The 16,524-nt window shown below is 50.1% G+C and overlaps 2 protein-coding genes across 5 annotated transcripts in view; one reads left to right on the forward strand and one right to left on the reverse strand.

The window, feature by feature from the left end:
* Window positions 1-8,449, forward strand: part of Yars1 (tyrosyl-tRNA synthetase 1) — a 34,682-nt gene extending 26,233 nt beyond the window's left edge. The window contains exons 9-13 of the mRNA XM_004850879.4: window positions 3,286-3,421; window positions 4,441-4,538; window positions 5,455-5,648; window positions 6,168-6,309; window positions 7,652-8,449. Coding sequence (XP_004850936.1) covers window positions 3,286-3,421; window positions 4,441-4,538; window positions 5,455-5,648; window positions 6,168-6,309; window positions 7,652-7,762 — 681 coding nt within the window. The 3' untranslated portion in view covers window positions 7,763-8,449. The remainder of the gene's footprint in view (window positions 1-3,285; window positions 3,422-4,440; window positions 4,539-5,454; window positions 5,649-6,167; window positions 6,310-7,651) is intronic.
* Window positions 8,450-8,983: 534 nt separating this feature from the next.
* Nhsl3 (NHS like 3) overlaps window positions 8,984-16,524 on the reverse strand; it is a 29,260-nt gene continuing 21,719 nt past the window's right edge. For 3 of the 4 annotated variants that reach the window (XM_004850874.4, XM_004850875.4, XM_004850876.4), the window contains exons 2-7: window positions 15,356-15,526; window positions 15,215-15,270; window positions 14,833-14,956; window positions 14,164-14,280; window positions 11,513-14,074; window positions 8,984-11,115 (exon numbers count right to left, since the gene is read on the reverse strand). In XM_004850874.4, coding sequence (XP_004850931.2) covers window positions 11,093-11,115; window positions 11,513-14,074; window positions 14,164-14,280; window positions 14,833-14,956; window positions 15,215-15,270; window positions 15,356-15,526 — 3,053 coding nt within the window. In that variant the 3' untranslated portion in view covers window positions 8,984-11,092. The remainder of the gene's footprint in view (window positions 11,116-11,512; window positions 14,075-14,163; window positions 14,281-14,832; window positions 14,957-15,214; window positions 15,271-15,355; window positions 15,527-16,524) is intronic. The other variant, XM_087215363.1, reaches the window with a different exon arrangement.

A 16,524-nucleotide genomic window follows, 5' to 3' on the forward strand; every position in this document is an offset into this window, starting at 1 on the left:
TCAGTGGTTCTAGCACCCGCCTTGCAAGCCCAAGGTCCCGAGTTCCATCCCCGGTAACCCCTTCCCAAAAAAATAGTATAGTTCCCCCAAATATTCAAGAAAAAATCGTCTCTGTACTGAACAGATACAGAGTTTTTTTGGTCATTATTCCCTAAACAAGGCAGCTTAATGATTTATGTGCCAGTTATATTGTGTAAGGTATGATACATAATGTAGAGGTGATTTAAAGTATATAGGATGGCCAGAGATTTAGCTCAGAGGTTCTGCTGCCTGCTTCGCAAGCACAAGGTCCCAAGTTTGATCCCCAGTACCAAAAAATAAATAAATAAAATAAAGTATATATGAGGATATGTGTAGGTTATCTGCAGAAATATAGAATCTGCCAAAAAAATTCATGAACCCTTCAGCAGTTCACTGTACTGGTAAATGTCTGCAAGCTAATGACCACCACTTTAAGCACCTCTTGTAATTGTAGAGGCCAAGGGTAACTTGCATTGATCTCATGATATCTCAATAAATTTAGTATTAAAATATTTTATGTTTTTAGTTTCCTGGTGTATACATTTTTTGGCAGACTCTGAACTCACTATCCCAGTTTGTACAGAGGATTTGAGTATCTGATTTTGTTGGGAAGGTGGTAGGTAGCTGGAAGCAGTTAATGGATACCAAAAGATGGCTTTCTGTGGTCCAGGCAAAAAATATGAGGGAGCGATTAATTGGCTGTCTAGAAAAGCTTGTGGAGGGAGCAGTATCTGAGCACTGTTTTGCTTGAAGAATAAGCGTTCATGAGGAAATCTACAAGGGAACTAACTGTGCAAAGCCATGGTAAGATGAAACAGCAGGGTATTTTAAGAATCATAAGTGTTTTGGTCTGGCTGGAATCTAAAAGCTAAGGTAGGACATTGTGGGAAGATAGGCAGGGCCAGGTCACAAAGAAAAGATGTGGTAATAGTGTATTGGAAATGAAATATTTGGGGGTTTTGTTTTGTTTTGTGGTGCTGGGAATTGAACCTAGTACTTGTATACTGAGCTACATCCCCATCCCTTCTTTCATTTTTTTTTTTTTTTTGAACCAGGCATCGAACTAGGGTCCTTGCGCTTGCACAGCAGGCGGCGAAACCACTGAGCTAAATCCCCGGCCCCTTCTTTCATTTTTTTGAGACAGAGTCTCGCTGAGTTGCCCAGGCTAAGCTCAAACTTTTGGTCCTCCTGCCTCAGCCTCCCGGAATAATGGGATTACAGATGTGTGTCACCACGCCCACCAAAATGGGAGTTTTGATTCACTGTGAATTTAGATTGAATAAGCAGTTTGACGGACTACTAAAAATGTTAGCATTGGGCCGGGGATTTAGCTCTGTGGTTCCGCCGCCTGCCCCGCAAGCGCAAGGACCCGAGTTCAATGCCCGGTACCAAAAACAAAAACAAAAACAAAAAAATGTTAGCATTAGGGCTGGAGATTTAGCTCAGTGACGCCATGCCTGCCTTGCAAGTGCAAGGTCCTGAGTTCAATCCCCAGTACAAAAAAAAAAAATTTAGCGTGGAATCTTGGGGTAAGTCAGCAGAAATATATATTCTAGAACAAAGGAGGTGTCCCACGTTGCTCACCACTCTTCTGAGTCCATCAAGTTGGGCATTTGGCCCCGGACTTGAATTTTTAGAGGTTTATTTGACAACCTGAGGCATATTCATGGAGAAAGAGAGATGTCATGACAGAGAATAGTCTCAAAAATATGTCACAAGATACAGTTGAAGGTGGGGAAGGTGGCACAACAACTGTTGTAATCTCAGCACATGGGAGGCTGAGGCAGGAGGATCACCATAAATTTGAAGCCAGCCTGGGCTACATAGTGAGTTCAAGGCCAGTTTGAACTGACGAGACCCTGTCTCAAAAACCAAAACAACAACAAAAAGATACAGTTGAAAGAACTTCGGATCTTTTAGCTGGGAAGCATGTATGTGTTCCATCATCAAATATGAGAAGGACTAGGGGGAGGGGACTAGGTTTCTTCCTGTGGCACCAGAGGGCAAAGCAGGACTGTCAGTGGTGACCCCAGGGAGGAATGTTGAGGTTCAGCATCAGGAAGAACTTTCTGATGACCTCAGGTGTAGATAGGTGGTGGACAGGGCTGCCCCTTCCCTGGAGGTGAGTAGCAGCAGCTGAAGGACCACTTGGAGGCAATGTTGTGAGCGGGTTGAGCATCAAATGGTGGGAAAGACTCGGTGACACCCAGGGCTAGAGGCCCATATCACCCATTTGGGGATGTTTTACAGCCACTGCTCTCCAGCCCTTCTCTGCTATTTGAGGCAGGCCACAGAGGCCACACTACTCAGCCCTGCTTAGGATCAGGAATGTTTCTGACTTCACATCCTTTTAGATTTGGAACATTCACATGTACGTGAGATATCTTACATATGGGACTCAAGTCTAAATATGAAACTGATTTGTTTCATATATATTTCACACAAGTAGCCTGAGGTGATTTCATACAATATTTTTAGTGTGTCTACATTTTTTTTTTTTTTTGGTACCGGGGATTGAACTTGGGACCTTGCACTTGCAAGGCAGGCAGCAGAACCACTGAGCTAAATCCCTGGCCCCTAGTGTGCCTACATTTTGACTGCAGCACACACCTGAAGTCAGATGTGAGGTATTTCCTTGTGTTGTCATGTTGGGGCCCAGCCTTTGGAGCATTTCTGATCAGAGATGTTCAACCTGTATGCCATGTACCAGCACTACTGTCACCATTTCTGCCTGCTTTATGTGACTTAATCCTCATTCTGACTCTATGAGATATAGCTATTGTTATCCTGATTCTGTAAGGTGAAAAGCCAAAACTTTAGTGGGTTACATGCCTAGTTTGGAGTCACACAGCTAGTTGGAAATCTAATCCAGGTCTGTCTAACGCCAAAGCCCTTGCATTCTTCTCTATCACTCAGACTTTGGCCCTGGGGTTACCTATGTAAACGTTTTCTATTCATGAATACCACTGGGTATATGCCACTACTCTAAGCCTAAATGGAGAGTCTAATTCACCTGAATTAGACGAATACACATTTAGAGTCTGAAAGCCCTCAAGTCACTATGGTACTGAGAGTCAAAAGACTTCAGACAAGTTAGTTAGGCTTTCTGAATTTCTCTTTCTCTGCTGTCTTACAAGACTGCTGTGAGGATCAAGACTCAGCTGGGAAGAAACTTCCTGCATCCTATATGCACATTCTGAGTAAATTCTGGAGTCCTGTACCCTGTTCCAGGCCTCATCTCACCAGGTCTTGTCATCTCTACAGGTTGTACATCCTGGAGACCTGAAGAATTCTGTTGAAGCTGCCCTGAACAAGCTGCTAGATCCCATTCGGGAAAAATTTAATGCCCCTGCCCTGAAGAAGCTGGCCAGTGCTGCCTACCCAGATCCCTCAAAGCAGAGTAAGGCTATCTGGGGAAGGAATGGGAAGGGGAAGGGCCAGCGAGGGGGTGAGACCATCAGGAAAGAGCCTATCAGTGGGGCTCAGAAACACATCTGACTTAAAACCGAGGGGCCAAGAACCCAGCAGGTCCTAAGTGCAAGAATGTTTTATCCCATTGACACCTGGAATGGAACTTGATTCATTATGATTTGGTTTGGTTAATACTATGCAGTAATAACACCGTTACACCATCACTCGCAGAGAACCTGGTGTGAGCTGTGTACTTTGACCCTTCTAGTCTGTTTAGTAGGAGAGAGATAGGTATGTAGGGTGATATAGGGTGATTGTGTATTACACAGGTGCTCGGGAAGAGCCTGCAGAGCTTCTTAGAGGAGCTTATCTTTGGATTCTCCCAGGTTCCTTCCAGTTCTCCTGCCTGGCTTAGCCATCTACTTAGCCATGGTGCCAAGATGCTAGCATTGATAACTTTTTGTGACCCTCCCAGAAAAGATTCAGTAAATTCTTATGGGATGCATGAGTGGAAACACCCAAAGGTGGCAAAGTTACTACTGTCCCCTACCCTCCAGCCTAGTAACTGAAGGAGAGAATAGATGAAAATCTGGCCAGGTGTTGTGGTGCACGCCCGTGATCCTAGCACACCAGAGGCTGAGGCAGGAGGATCACTGAAAGTTTGAGATCAGTCTGGGCTACACAGTGAGTTCAAGACCAGTCTGAACTACATTGTGAGACACTGTCTCAGAAAAGGAAAAAAAAGAAAGGAAAGGAAAGGAAAAAAGAAAGAAGGAAGGAAGAAAGCAAGGGAGGAAAGAAAGAAAAAGAAAGAAAGAAAATAAATCTGACATGTCATTTCTAAAAGGTCACTGACCCTGTTTTTACAGAAGTGCAACTCAGTGGCTAGGTTCTGAGGATTCTCCTAAATCCTGCCTAATCTCCGTGTCCTCATCTTGGTGAGATCAGCAGCTGACCTGCCATGGGGAAGAGGGGAATCTGACCCCATGGGGTTCTTCTCATTCCCAGAGCCCATTGCCAAAGGCCCCGCTAAGAATTCAGAACCAGAAGAGGTCATTCCATCCCGGCTGGATATCCGTGTGGGGAAAATCATTAGTGTGGAGAAGGTACTTGTTTTTCACCACATCCTATAGAGGCAGATGGGTCAGATTTCATCTGGAGGAAACCAGGTCTAGAGAGGGGAAGTAACATCCTGGGGTCATGTTGCAAGTCAGAACCCAGGTATCTAATTCCATGCATCAGGCTTCCTGTAGCCATCACTGCCTCTGGACCTTCCACAACCAAACAGCCAGAAACTGAGAGCAGGGGTGGGGAGGGGCAGGTGTCAGTCAGAGGAAACTTGTTTATCCATTAAGTTTGGCTTGCTGGACTTACCTGGTCTGTACTGGCTTGCCTGGACCAGCTGTGAGTCTTATCTTGGATCAGCTACTTTGCCCCTCAAGACAGTGGTGGACAGAGGAGGACTTCCTTTTCCCCAGAGACAGGTCATGGAACCAGTAGCTGAGGACCATTGTTTTGCTCTTTTTTCCCACAGCATTGATTTGCTTTTCACTATATAGACCCAGCTGCCCAGACTACCTTTCGAGGGCTGCTGATGCTCCTGTCTAAGATGGTGAGCCCAACCCTTGTTCTCTCCACCTCCCAGTCCCCTGGGACCGGCTGGTGCAGCATGTGTACAGATAATGGTAGCCACTGACAGTCCAGGCCATTTAATCTCTGTTAGAGAGTCTTCCACAAACATTTAGATTCATTTCCTCAAATGCAGCCTCTTGGCTAGGAGTAGAATGTACCTTCAAGGCCTGTTCTGCTATCTTCTGTCTGAGATCTGGAAATAAAGTTAGCCCTAGAGCAGTGGTGGCAAACCTATGGCACGCATGCCAGAGCCCGTTGTTTGTTATCACTGAAAGCTCTGAAAGGTTCGCCATCACTGGCCTAGAAGATTCCCTTTCTGGAGACTGAGTTAAACCAGCCCTCAGTCCACTACACTGGGAAACTGTCCCACCTGACATCTCTTGCTGGCAGCACCCAGATGCAGACAGCCTGTATGTGGAGAAGATTGATGTGGGGGAAGCTGAGCCACGGACAGTGGTGAGCGGCCTGGTGCAGTTTGTGCCCAAAGAAGAGCTGCAAGACAGGCTGGTGGTAGTGTTGTGCAATCTGAAACCGCAGAAGATGAGAGGAGTCGAGTCCCAAGGCATGCTTCTGTGTGCTTCTGTGTGAGTGAGGACTTGGGTTGGGACCTAGGGAGGCCAAGGAGAGTGGGAAATTGGCCCATATGATGCCCTTCCACATGCCAGGAAGAAGCCTTAGAAAACTCTTCTTTTCCTCATTGATACCAAAAGAGAATGTATGAAGGAGTCACTGTACTAATTACTCTGAATGAAGCACTTTACCTAAAGTTAATTTTACTAAAAAGAAATAGAGGTGTGAGGATATCCAAGTCTTAAAACTAATAAGGGGTGGAGTCATGGTTCGAACCTAGCTGATTGGCTATGAAGTCATCCTTGGGCATTTCCAACTTCCTCCTCTAGAAACCCAGTTTGGTTTCTCTCTCCCCACATAGCCACGGTTGACTGTGGTGGTGTCCAGAAACATAGTGACTCAATAAGGACCTCCTGGTCACTACATTGAGGATCTCCTAAATACCATTAGGGCCCCTTATAAAGGCCCATAGCCTCCATGGCCTTTGGAAGCCATCCAGAGCCTCACCCTGTCCCTGTCTGTGTGTCTTCCAGAGAAGGTGCAAGCTGCCAGGTTGAACCTCTGGACCCCCCTGCAGGCTCTGCTCCTGGCGAGCGGGTGTTTGTAAAGGGATTCGAGAAGGGCCAGGCAGATGAGGAGCTCAAGCCCAAGAAGAAAGTCTTTGAGAAATTGCAGGTAAAATGCTGCAGTTGTTCCCCCTCTTGCCTGGGCTGCCTGGTCTACCTCCACTCTGCCTTGTTACTGAACCTGCAGCTGCCTCTTTTTCAGGTGGGATTTCCTGTATCTGAGCCCCTTTTTTTCCAGACCTTCCTGAATCTGAGAGGCTTGGGGTCTTGGAAGAAGCTCTCATATTCCGAGCACAGACAGATTATCCAAGGCACTTTGTGAAGGATGTTAGACACTTCCCTATTTGTTCTTTGTACATAACAGGAGCTGATGGAGATTATCCCCATTTTACCTGGCAGGATACCTGGCAAGACCATACAGTCACCAGAGGTGATAAGAGTTAGGGGCTGGGTATAGCTGAAGGTAGAGTGCCTGGCACGACTTGGCTCTGGCTTCAATCTCCACCACAAAAGAAAAGAAAAATGAGGTGATAGTGCCAGGGTCAAAAACCTCCTAGGGTCCCTCTTGATGACCTTAAGCTTAGAATTCTCATTGTCTCCTTGCTCTCTGAACATTCACTTACCTATGGCCTGCCCCTAGTGAACCCTGAATTCATTCAATCATTCATTAAATACTAAGTCCATATCTGTCAAGCAGTCTTCTAAGTTCTTGGGTTACATCTATGAACAGAGCACCAAAACTTGCCTCTCCTCATGGAACTAATCATAGTTCTGCCATAGACACACTAAAAAATGTCCTTAGTGATTCTTTCTTTCTGGCCTTTTGCTCTGCATAGAGAGAAACATTTACAGTTTGATTCATACTATATGTTTATTCTGTTTCCTAAATTTTCAATTATGCCTGAAAACTTCCATCTTAAATACTGAGGTCACATTATATAGTAGTCTATCATAGTTATCATAATTTACCTAAAACTTTACTAGGTACTGAGGTCATTCTCAGTTTTTCACTATTAGAATGGTATGATGGGCTAGGGTCATGGCTCAATGGTAGAACACTTGCCTAGCATGTGCAAGACTCCGGGTTCAATCCCCAGCATTGCCCAAAAAGGTGGGGCGGGGGGGATATTATGATAATGTCTTAGTATATAAAGGTCTTTGTACTCATTCATAATTATTTTCTTAAATTTTACAGTGAACTTATCTGAGTCGTGAACATGAAAGCTTTTGAACTTAAGTTTTTGTTTTGTTCTGATTGAAGTGCTAGGGATTAAATCCAGGGAAACTACTCTTAGAAAAATTGAACCAGGTTACATTGTAAGTAGTGTTAAGAGGTGTATAAGAGAGTATCTTTGTAGTTCCAACCACATAGCTAATTTTTTTTCGTGTGTGTATGTGTGTGTGTGTTTGTGTGTGTGTGTGTGTGTGTGTGTGTGGTCTATCTTGTCCAGGCCGACTTCAAGATTTCTGAGGAGCTCATTGCACAGTGGAAGCAAAGCAACTTCATGACCAAGCTGGGGTGCATCTCCTGTAAATCTCTGAAGGGAGGAAGCATTAGCTAGCCAGACTGGCCTCCTCCTCCTTTCTCCCACCATCCCAAGTCATCTGCAGTCTCCTTGGTATGCTGCATCCATCACCCATCCTCCATCTCCCAGGACACTGAAGCAGCAGGTCTGGGACTCTAGAGGTGCAGAACTCGTTAAGAGGCAGCAAGAGTGACCCCCAGGTGGCAAGGAAGGCTGGGCAGCAGCAGGAAGCCAGCTCTGCCTTCTTCCCTTGGCAACTGACTGGAAGATTCTGGTTACAATATAACTCATAATCCTTGTAATTGGAAAAACACTGGTTCCCAAGTTTTCTTGGAGTATTCCCAGCAGCTGTGCCTTTAGCCAGGATCTAGTGCTTGGACTGGGCTAATTACGGCTTCTCCCCAACAGGAAATTGTGGGATTTGAAAAGGAAAGAGGAGGGAAAACAACCAGTGGTTTAAACACCAAGTGGTTGGCAGCTTTCTCCATGCCTGTCTACCCTGTGGCTTGGTGTACTGGGAGGAAGGGCCTGCCCCAGGGATCCTGGCTTCCCTGACCAGCTAGGTTTGGACATTCCCTAAACCAGCTGTAGCGTTAGTACCAGGGGTGGGATGGATGGTGTAGCCTGTCTCTTTCTTCAGAGAGGGTGGGTACTTCTTCATAAGGCATCTTAATCAAATCACTAACCATCACTGTCTGATTCAAATAAAATGTCTGAACAAGGGTGTCTGGATGGGCCCTGTCTGTGAGCTGAACTGTCTTGGGGAGAACCCAAGTGTGGGGCAGCTGCTGGGGCATTCATGTAGGCTGGGGCTGCCTATGTCTTGTGCTTCTGGTCCTGTAACCAGGTGGGGGAATGGGAGATAGTGGTTAACAGATTCTTCCTCTTGCCCTTTGGTGGTACTAAACAGAAGAGGCCCACTGTCTTGGGCCAGATGCTTCCTGCAGGCAAGTATTTTCCCTTCCCTTTTTTTTCACTTTTTTTTTTTTTTTTTTTTTTTTGAGACAGGGTCTTACTGTGTGGTTCAGGCTGGTCTTGAACTGACTGTATAGCCCAGGTAAAGCCCCTGCCTCAGCCTCCCACGCATATACCACCATGCCCTCCCCCTCCCCTATTAAGAAACATCTTTTATGGTAGTGTAATAGCTTGATTTTCAGGCTACTGTGTGAGATGTACTTTCCTCAAACCTTGTTACCAGTATTACCCACTGAGGACATTTGAAATGGGGGGCGGGGCTTGAAGAAAGCAGCAGTCACATTCAAGTTTCAATCATTTAATTAATACCTTTAAATGAAACACAGCTTTTTCATGTGTCTCACTCAAGCTTTAGGACAGGGAATGGATTGTTTGTATAGACATATCAAAGACTCAAAAATTTAAAGAAATACATATATATATATATATACTTCTCTCTTCTAACATTTTTATGCAAATGAAAAATCAGAGGCTTTTGGTCTCTCCGTTTGGACTAGGTCAAGCTCATTTACCCCAGAGGACAAAGAAAAGTTGACTCTTCTAGATTCCTTCTTTGTACTCTGGCCCACCCAGTGGGGAGATAAACTCAGAAAATCCCGACTGAGGAGAAGCGCTCCAGTAACATTGGAGGGGAAGGAAAAACACAAGTCGAGGTCCCTCCTGCCTTCACCATCTCCGAGGACACTGCTAGCTGCCATGGGGCTTTGATGGTCCTGGGTTCTAGGGCAGGGGAGATGAGCTCTAGGCAGAACAGTGCTTACTGATTGTCCTTCCTCAACTCACTGGGCGGTGCAACATACACCCAGCAGCAGCTCCCCATTACCCACAGGGCAAGGGAAAGACTTGATTTACAGCTACAGGAAGAAGATGGTAGTGATGAACTGAAAATCCCTAGAGCAGGCCACACACCCTCTATGTTCCCAGCTCTTGAGGGGCAGGTGACAGGCCAGAGTGTCACTCTCCTGGTAACAGAGAAGCTAAACGCAGGCCTTGCCAGGCTCAAGTCCATGTCACTGTTAAGGAAAGGGGATCAAGAAGGGATGGCTCTGAGTGGCAACCAGGCTACTGTAAAGGGAGGCACTATGACCACCCCTATGGAGTCACGGGGGCCAACGAGGAAGTCGGCGTACCTAGATAGTTGGTATAGGCCAAAAACAGAGGTCATTAAAATTCCAAGAGGAAGGATCAGTAGCAGAGGCTGACATTTGGGGAACAGCCACCTGGCCTCCTCACTAGGACCACTGGGTGCCTCTCACTGACTAGGGAAGAGTTGAGTAAAATGCACCTTTGGCTTCCCATCCTTGCCACTCAGCCTCAGCTGCCCCCAGTAGAATCACCCTTGCTGGAAGGCAGCTGCAGAAAGGACATCACTGAGAAGAGAAAGGTCAGAGAAAGAAGTCCAAGGACCAGATCTGGGCCTGCTGCCCAAATAAATCTCTCCCCTTGCCAGTTTCCCCCCCTTCCACCTCAGTACTTCCTGCCAAGCTAAAAGGGACAAGCCCATGGGCTCCTGCCTCTGAAATTGTGCCAATCCACCCCCACCGATCAGACTGAAACAGGCAGATGCCTGGCATACCAAGGACCAGCTAAGGTGACTGTTCATCACATTCAGGGGACAGAGAGCACCTCAGACCTCCCCTCTGGTTCTTCCCCTACCCATCTGGGTCCTAGCAGACTCCTACTTCTTGTCCCCTGCATGGAGCACCTGGCAGAACTGGAAGGCAGGAGGTGGGTAGTAAGTTGAGGCACAGGAAGTCTATCCCCCACTGCACCTTTTGTGCTTTGGAATTCAACAGTCCCACTCCTACCCTCAGCCTGGGGAAGCCTGTGGGAATAAGTGACTTGTCCACCTCCAAGAACTAAGAAAAGGAGCAAACTGGATTAGGGAGACAGACTGGTCCCAGCTATGGACTGGCTACCAGAGATTGATGCTGCCGTCATGTAAACAGGCTCTTGGAATGTGGCTTCACAGGCTCTGGAGGTTGGACATGTAGCCACTTTGCAAAAGTGCTTTGATTCTGGACTACAGTATGCATGATTTGGACATTTAAAAAAAGAGAAAGAAAAGGGGCTTTGCACCTGCCTGTGGCTTTGTGGCCAGCAGGGGGCAGAGCCACACACTCCCACCAGCTACCTCCTTTAAGATGAGGCTAAGACCAAGACAAGCAGCAGCTGCTGGAGGTGAATCCTTCCAGGAAAAGGCATGAGAGCTGGGTGGTTTGGAGGACGGGGCAACACCAGGCTTGCATAAATATCAAAGGCCGTGGAGGTTAAGGCTGCAGGCGTCCTCTCTTAGGTTGTTTCTGCCATGTCCTCTGGTCCTTAGAGCTGCTCTGGTCCCTGAGAGATTGTATTCCTAGGATGGGTCAGCAGTGCCAGCAAGTGTGGTGGTCAGACCAGCTCTTTCCGTGGCTCTGTAGGGGAAATGGACACTTAGCAACAGGCCTCCCAGCTTGGTTCTGGCACTAAGAACCCAAGGCACATTCTCACCCAAACTTGTCCTATCCCCTTCAGTGACATGACACCAACAGCACTGAGCTGGACACTTAAGGGACTGTAGCATAGATGTCACTGGCCACGCTTCATAGCACAACAAGAACAGGAGGTAAAGTGATAAAGTTGGAATACACGGAGTAGGTCTGATGCCAAAGCCCTGATGCTCATTCCTTCCACTAGCTCAGGGATAGGTCTGCCTGTCCCAGGCATCAGACCAAAGTCAAAATTCCAAGAGGAAATCCCCAGTGGTGGGACTCTGGATACTTATTTCCCACCATCAGTGTTAGGACCCATGCCCACCGCTAACCACTGTACCTGAGCCTGGGGGACTCATCTCCTCTGGGCCTGCCAGCTGCGTACCTCCATTCTCGGTCAGCTCCCCCTTAGTCCTGTCCACGGCATGAGGGAGCCCGTTGGTGGGAGGAGCAGTAAGGGGCTCAGACTGGGAAAAACTGGGGGAAGCAGGTGGGGGAACTCCCACAGAGGGCTTTCGGGCCACAGGTGGGGGAGCCTTAGGTGGCTTCTTCACGGCCTGAGGTGGATGCTGCTCTGAGATGCTGCGAAGTTCAGCCACCAGATTTCGATGGAGGTCAGCCTGGGCCTCAGGGGACACAGGTCGCTCGATGTGCAGCTTCTTAGTGCCCTTGGAGAAGATGAAGCTGGCCGTGGAGGCAGGGGTCTGGGGAGACCTCGGCTGTGCCTCAGGTGCTCCATTCACCTGGGGACTTCTGAGGCCCTCACTGGCAGCCAGGCTGGAGGCCTTAAGTCGGACGGCAGAATGGAGCCCTGAAGAGGGTGCAGACACGGGACTGGCCCGCCCTGATAGGGCCCTTCGGAGTGGCTTCTGGGGGGCTGATGGCCCTGATGGTGGGGTCAGAGCCCCTGTGGGAGTGCCCACAGAGCGCAGCCGCACCATCTGCAGGAGTGAGGGCGTGACCAGAGGCACACCTGCATCCTCCCTGGAAGTCCCACTGCTTTTGCTGCTGCCCACTGGCTCCTTCTCCTGAGGGGGCTTGGCCAGAAGCTGGGGGACAGAACTGGCTGGAGGTGGAACTGGTGGAGCCAGAGGCGGCTCTGGGGTACCCTGGGGCTGGCTCTGGACAGAGACAGCAGCTGAAAGGGAAGCAGCCAAAGAGCTGACAGGCTCTGGGGGCTCCAAAGGGCCTGCAGGCTCAGAGCCAGCCAGAGAGAAAAAGGCCTCCTCGGGTGGGGGGAAGTCTGCCATGGACAGGTCCTGCTCCTCAGATGCGGGAGGTGGGGGTGGGGGCCAGTTGGGGTCTAAGAGGGGCTCCTCAGCAGTCTCTGGGACTGGTGGGGCCTCCTCAACCACCTCCAGCTTCTTACTAGGGGGTGGTGGTGGGTGATAGGATGGAGGTGGGGATGGCGGGGGTGACTGGTCTTTGGGGACAATAGGAAACTCCTGGGGTGGGGTCAGGGATGTCTGGGAAGCAGGAGGGGACTCAGGACTGGCATCAGTGGTAGAGATGGGCCCAGGAACCATGGGAGGGGCAACCAGAGCAGAGGCAGCTTGGTTTGGGGTCTTGGGTTTAGAGGGAGGTGGGGAGAAGGGGGCTGGCACCTTGGGATGAGGCGGTATGATAAACCTATCACCTATGGAGGTTGACATATGTAGACCAGAGCGCTCTGAGGGCGTAGGATCAGAGGATGAAGAACACAGAGATGTAAGTGAAGAGGACACAGAGGTTCCAGGAGATCGAAGGGATGTGACACGCTCTGGTTTAGGAGGCTGGGCCTTGCCTGGGGAGGCCGGGGTACCTGCCAGACCCTTGGGAGGGAGGGTGGGGGTACCACTTTGGCTCGAGTATCCACTGGAGGGTGAAAGTGTCCGTTCTGGGGAGCGTGGGGGGCGCCGGGAACCACTGGGAGACAAGCCAGGCACCCAGCCACCTGCTGAGTTGGGTGGACAGGGCGCTGCCCCGACCCTTTCTGACCCACCTGTAGTGGGTGGCCGGGGCAACTGTGGCTGCTGCTTCCGCTCGGGCTTGGGAGGCAACCCTAAGGGCCCATCAGGTGCTGCTGAGCCCCGCTGATGGAGGGAGTAGGTCCGGCGGGGCGGTGGCGGAGGGCGCTTCATCTTTCGTAGGGACACACTCCGGCCAGACAACTGCCCACTGCTCCGAATGCTGACTGTGTCTGAGGCTTCGGCAGTGCTACCCCCACTAGGGGAGCCCCTCCCACTGCCCCCTTGAGATGGCGGTGCCACACTATTGTTAGTCACAGAGCTCTCTGGCTGGCCCTCAGAGCCCCCCTTAGAGGAGAGGGTGGAACCGTCAGACACGATGGTATCGGACGATTGAGAGTGGCTCCAGGTGTCACTGGAGGAAGAAGGATGGCGGCTGCGGGGCCGGGGGCTGGAGGCTGAGGAGAAGCGGCCCAGTGAACGGATGGAGGCTGGGCTGGCTGAGGCCAAGCTGCAGCGGCTCAGTGTGCGCAGGCTGCAGCGGCCCAGGGCCACCACATCCACTGTGGGTGGCAGCACAGCATGTGGGATCAGCTTCGACAAGTAGGTGGCCTGGGGTGAGATGGACATGGCTGGGCTCAGGGGCTCTGGAGGCCCAGCCCCTCCTGTCAGTCCTGGCACTGCTAGGGACATGGGCCGGGTCAGTGGTGGGGGCCGGGCCCCAGTGGACCGGCCAACAAGTGTGTCATCACGGTAGACACGGTCAATGTGACGTTGCAGCATGGCCTCTGAATCCGCACCAGCCTCTGCTTCTGCTTCCAGGGCCTGGAGGGACACCCGGACCCCTGTCCCTAAGGCCAGGCCAGCTGGATGGCCATCCACCGTGGGGATGCGGACAGCAGCCCATGGACCAGGAGGCCGAGAAGTACCTGATGCCTCAGGCTCATTACGCAGGCCTGGAGTGGACAAGGAGGAAGCAGTCAGCAGAGAGGGTCTGGGTGGGACTCCCCACCCACCACTGCAGCCTGCCTAATCCAAGACTCACCAAGTTCCTTCTGCACATGCTGCGGCAGTCCCAGCACTGTGCTCCGCCTCTCCCGCCGCCGGCGCCCTGACTTTCCAGATGATTTGGGAAATGAGTCATGGGGTCGGAAGGTGGATCCTAAGGGCCAGAGGGGGACAGGGGGAAAAAACCAGTTAGTACAGAAGGACTCACCATGTTCTGCAGAGCATTACTTTTATGGGATATTAATAACAGCTCTGGAGGCAACTTTTCTGGAAGGCTACTACTAGGCAACAATGACCATTTTCATTTAGTGAATGCTTATTATTTAGTAAATATACTATTATTATATCAGCATGCTAGAGCTTGGCATTCATTCCAAAAAGGTAAGTGCTCTTATTATCTTTTGATTTTTTATAGAACATTAAACAGAAGCTCAGAGAGGTTAAGGGTTTGCCCCAGGTCACACAGCTGCTAAGTAGCATATCAAGTCTCAAACACAGGTTTCTCAACTCTTAACTGTCCTACTTTACAGTGAATGTGCATTATGAATCTCCAAGAGGACAGAGGATAGTATCTCCTGAATTCACAGAATCACAGAGCCTGGAAGAACACTGTATTCAGAGGAAAAAGGGAAGCTGCAGGTGCTGGGACATGACAATCCCCGCCACCCTCTTCCCTGTCCAAGAATCTCAGCTGGTGAGCAGATACCTTTCCGTTGGATCATCTCCGAGCGGATGGACAGGGCATCCTCAGCCGTGGTGCTCTCAGCCGTGTAGGATGTATTCTGGCTGCAGAAGGAGATGCTGTCTTCATCAGGCCCTGTGCGGGAGGACTGTTGGGGGGAGAAGGAGAGCAGGCCCCGGCCTGAGTAGGCTGCCTACTGAGGACTGCCTGCTGGAACTTCTGACTCACAGATTCCTCCCAATATCACACAGACGTGAGCTAACGCAATCCCTGGATGAGCCCCCAGGATCATTCAGTCCAGATGATGCAGGAAGCAGAGAGACCCAGCAACATACAAAGCTATGTTGGCCAGAGGTCAAATAGGGAAGGAAGAGCAGTCAGGACTGAGCTGGGGGGCAGGGCTCACCTGGATGCTCTGGGTGTCTCCATGGTCCCAGCTACCCTTGTTCAGTTTCTGTCTTTCTGGAAGACACCAGAAGGGTATGTGGCATAAGCCCCTGAATCTCAGCCAAGAGAGCAACACTGGAGGAGAGGAGGGCAGGGTTACCTTGGTGCTGCAGGGAGCGAAGCCCCTCCTGGGCCTGCGTGTGCAGCTCTTCCAAGTGAGATGGCCGCCCACTGGGGAAGAAGACATTGTCCTGGTGCTCATCCACGACAAACCCTGGTCCCCGGCCGGGCCCTGCGCTCTGACGTTTGTCACTTTCAGCTTTGGCAGCGCCTAGTGAAATGGAGGAAGGAAAGTGAGGTCTAAAGGCCTGTGGGCCCTTAAGATGCACAGGCACCATGACAAAGGCACCCACAGTCCTCACACCGCACATGGCCCCTGTACATACATGCAGTGTCCACTTCCCCCAGCCCAGACACACAACCCACAGCTGCTGGGTACACAATACACATGCAAACTATACCGAAGGGTACACACATCTGAGTACTCACACCACATAAAGAGCCACACAAAAGGCACTGTACACAGGGCACACAGACCCACTGTCTATGCACACAGCACCCACAGGCTTCTGAGATGTAGACATACAAGTCAGCATGAGTACAGGCCCACATATGTACCCACACCCAGCCTTCACATACCCACACAACACCCACAGATCCCGTTCTGTATGTACACACACAGTATTTAAGTGTACACACAACTTTGTATCCACATGTCACTCAGGGCCTCACACAAGACACCCCTAGTACACGAACAGGCCACAGAAAATACAGTTCTTGTATCTAGACCCCAAGCCTAATTTTAAAGGAAAATAAACCACCCTTTTCATACAGCACAGACCCAGGGAGAAGATACCATTGAAAACCAGGAAGGAGTGGCAGCTGGCAGGGGCTATAACCAGACTCCCAGGAAACCCTGAGGGAAGAACATACTAAGGATATAACCTCTCGGGCCCCCTACTCACCCATATGTATGGCTACCCTTTTGTGGAGGGATGGGTAGGGGAGAGAAGGAATCCAAGCTCCTCCACCCCAGCCAGGGAGCGAGGCCTCTCTTGGGGTTACAGTCCTAGGTATGCCCTCTCCCAAGGCCCTGGCCCCTGGTGCAGAGCAGCCAAGGATCAATTACAGAGGATCCCATTACAGGCTCCGCCCTGGAGGGGCTGGTCATCTAATCCTGGGGATGGGGCTGTGTCAGCACTTGGCAGCCCCCCTCCCCCAAATGAAACCCACAACATAAGCAAAAGCACTAGGAGGAGCATCATGTGA

The sequence above is a fragment of the Heterocephalus glaber genome, unplaced genomic scaffold (genome assembly GCF_053883595.1).
Source record: "Heterocephalus glaber isolate CG9 unplaced genomic scaffold, H.glaber_assembly_v1.0 deba00001452, whole genome shotgun sequence".
Lineage (NCBI taxonomy): Eukaryota > Metazoa > Chordata > Mammalia > Rodentia > Bathyergidae > Heterocephalus > Heterocephalus glaber.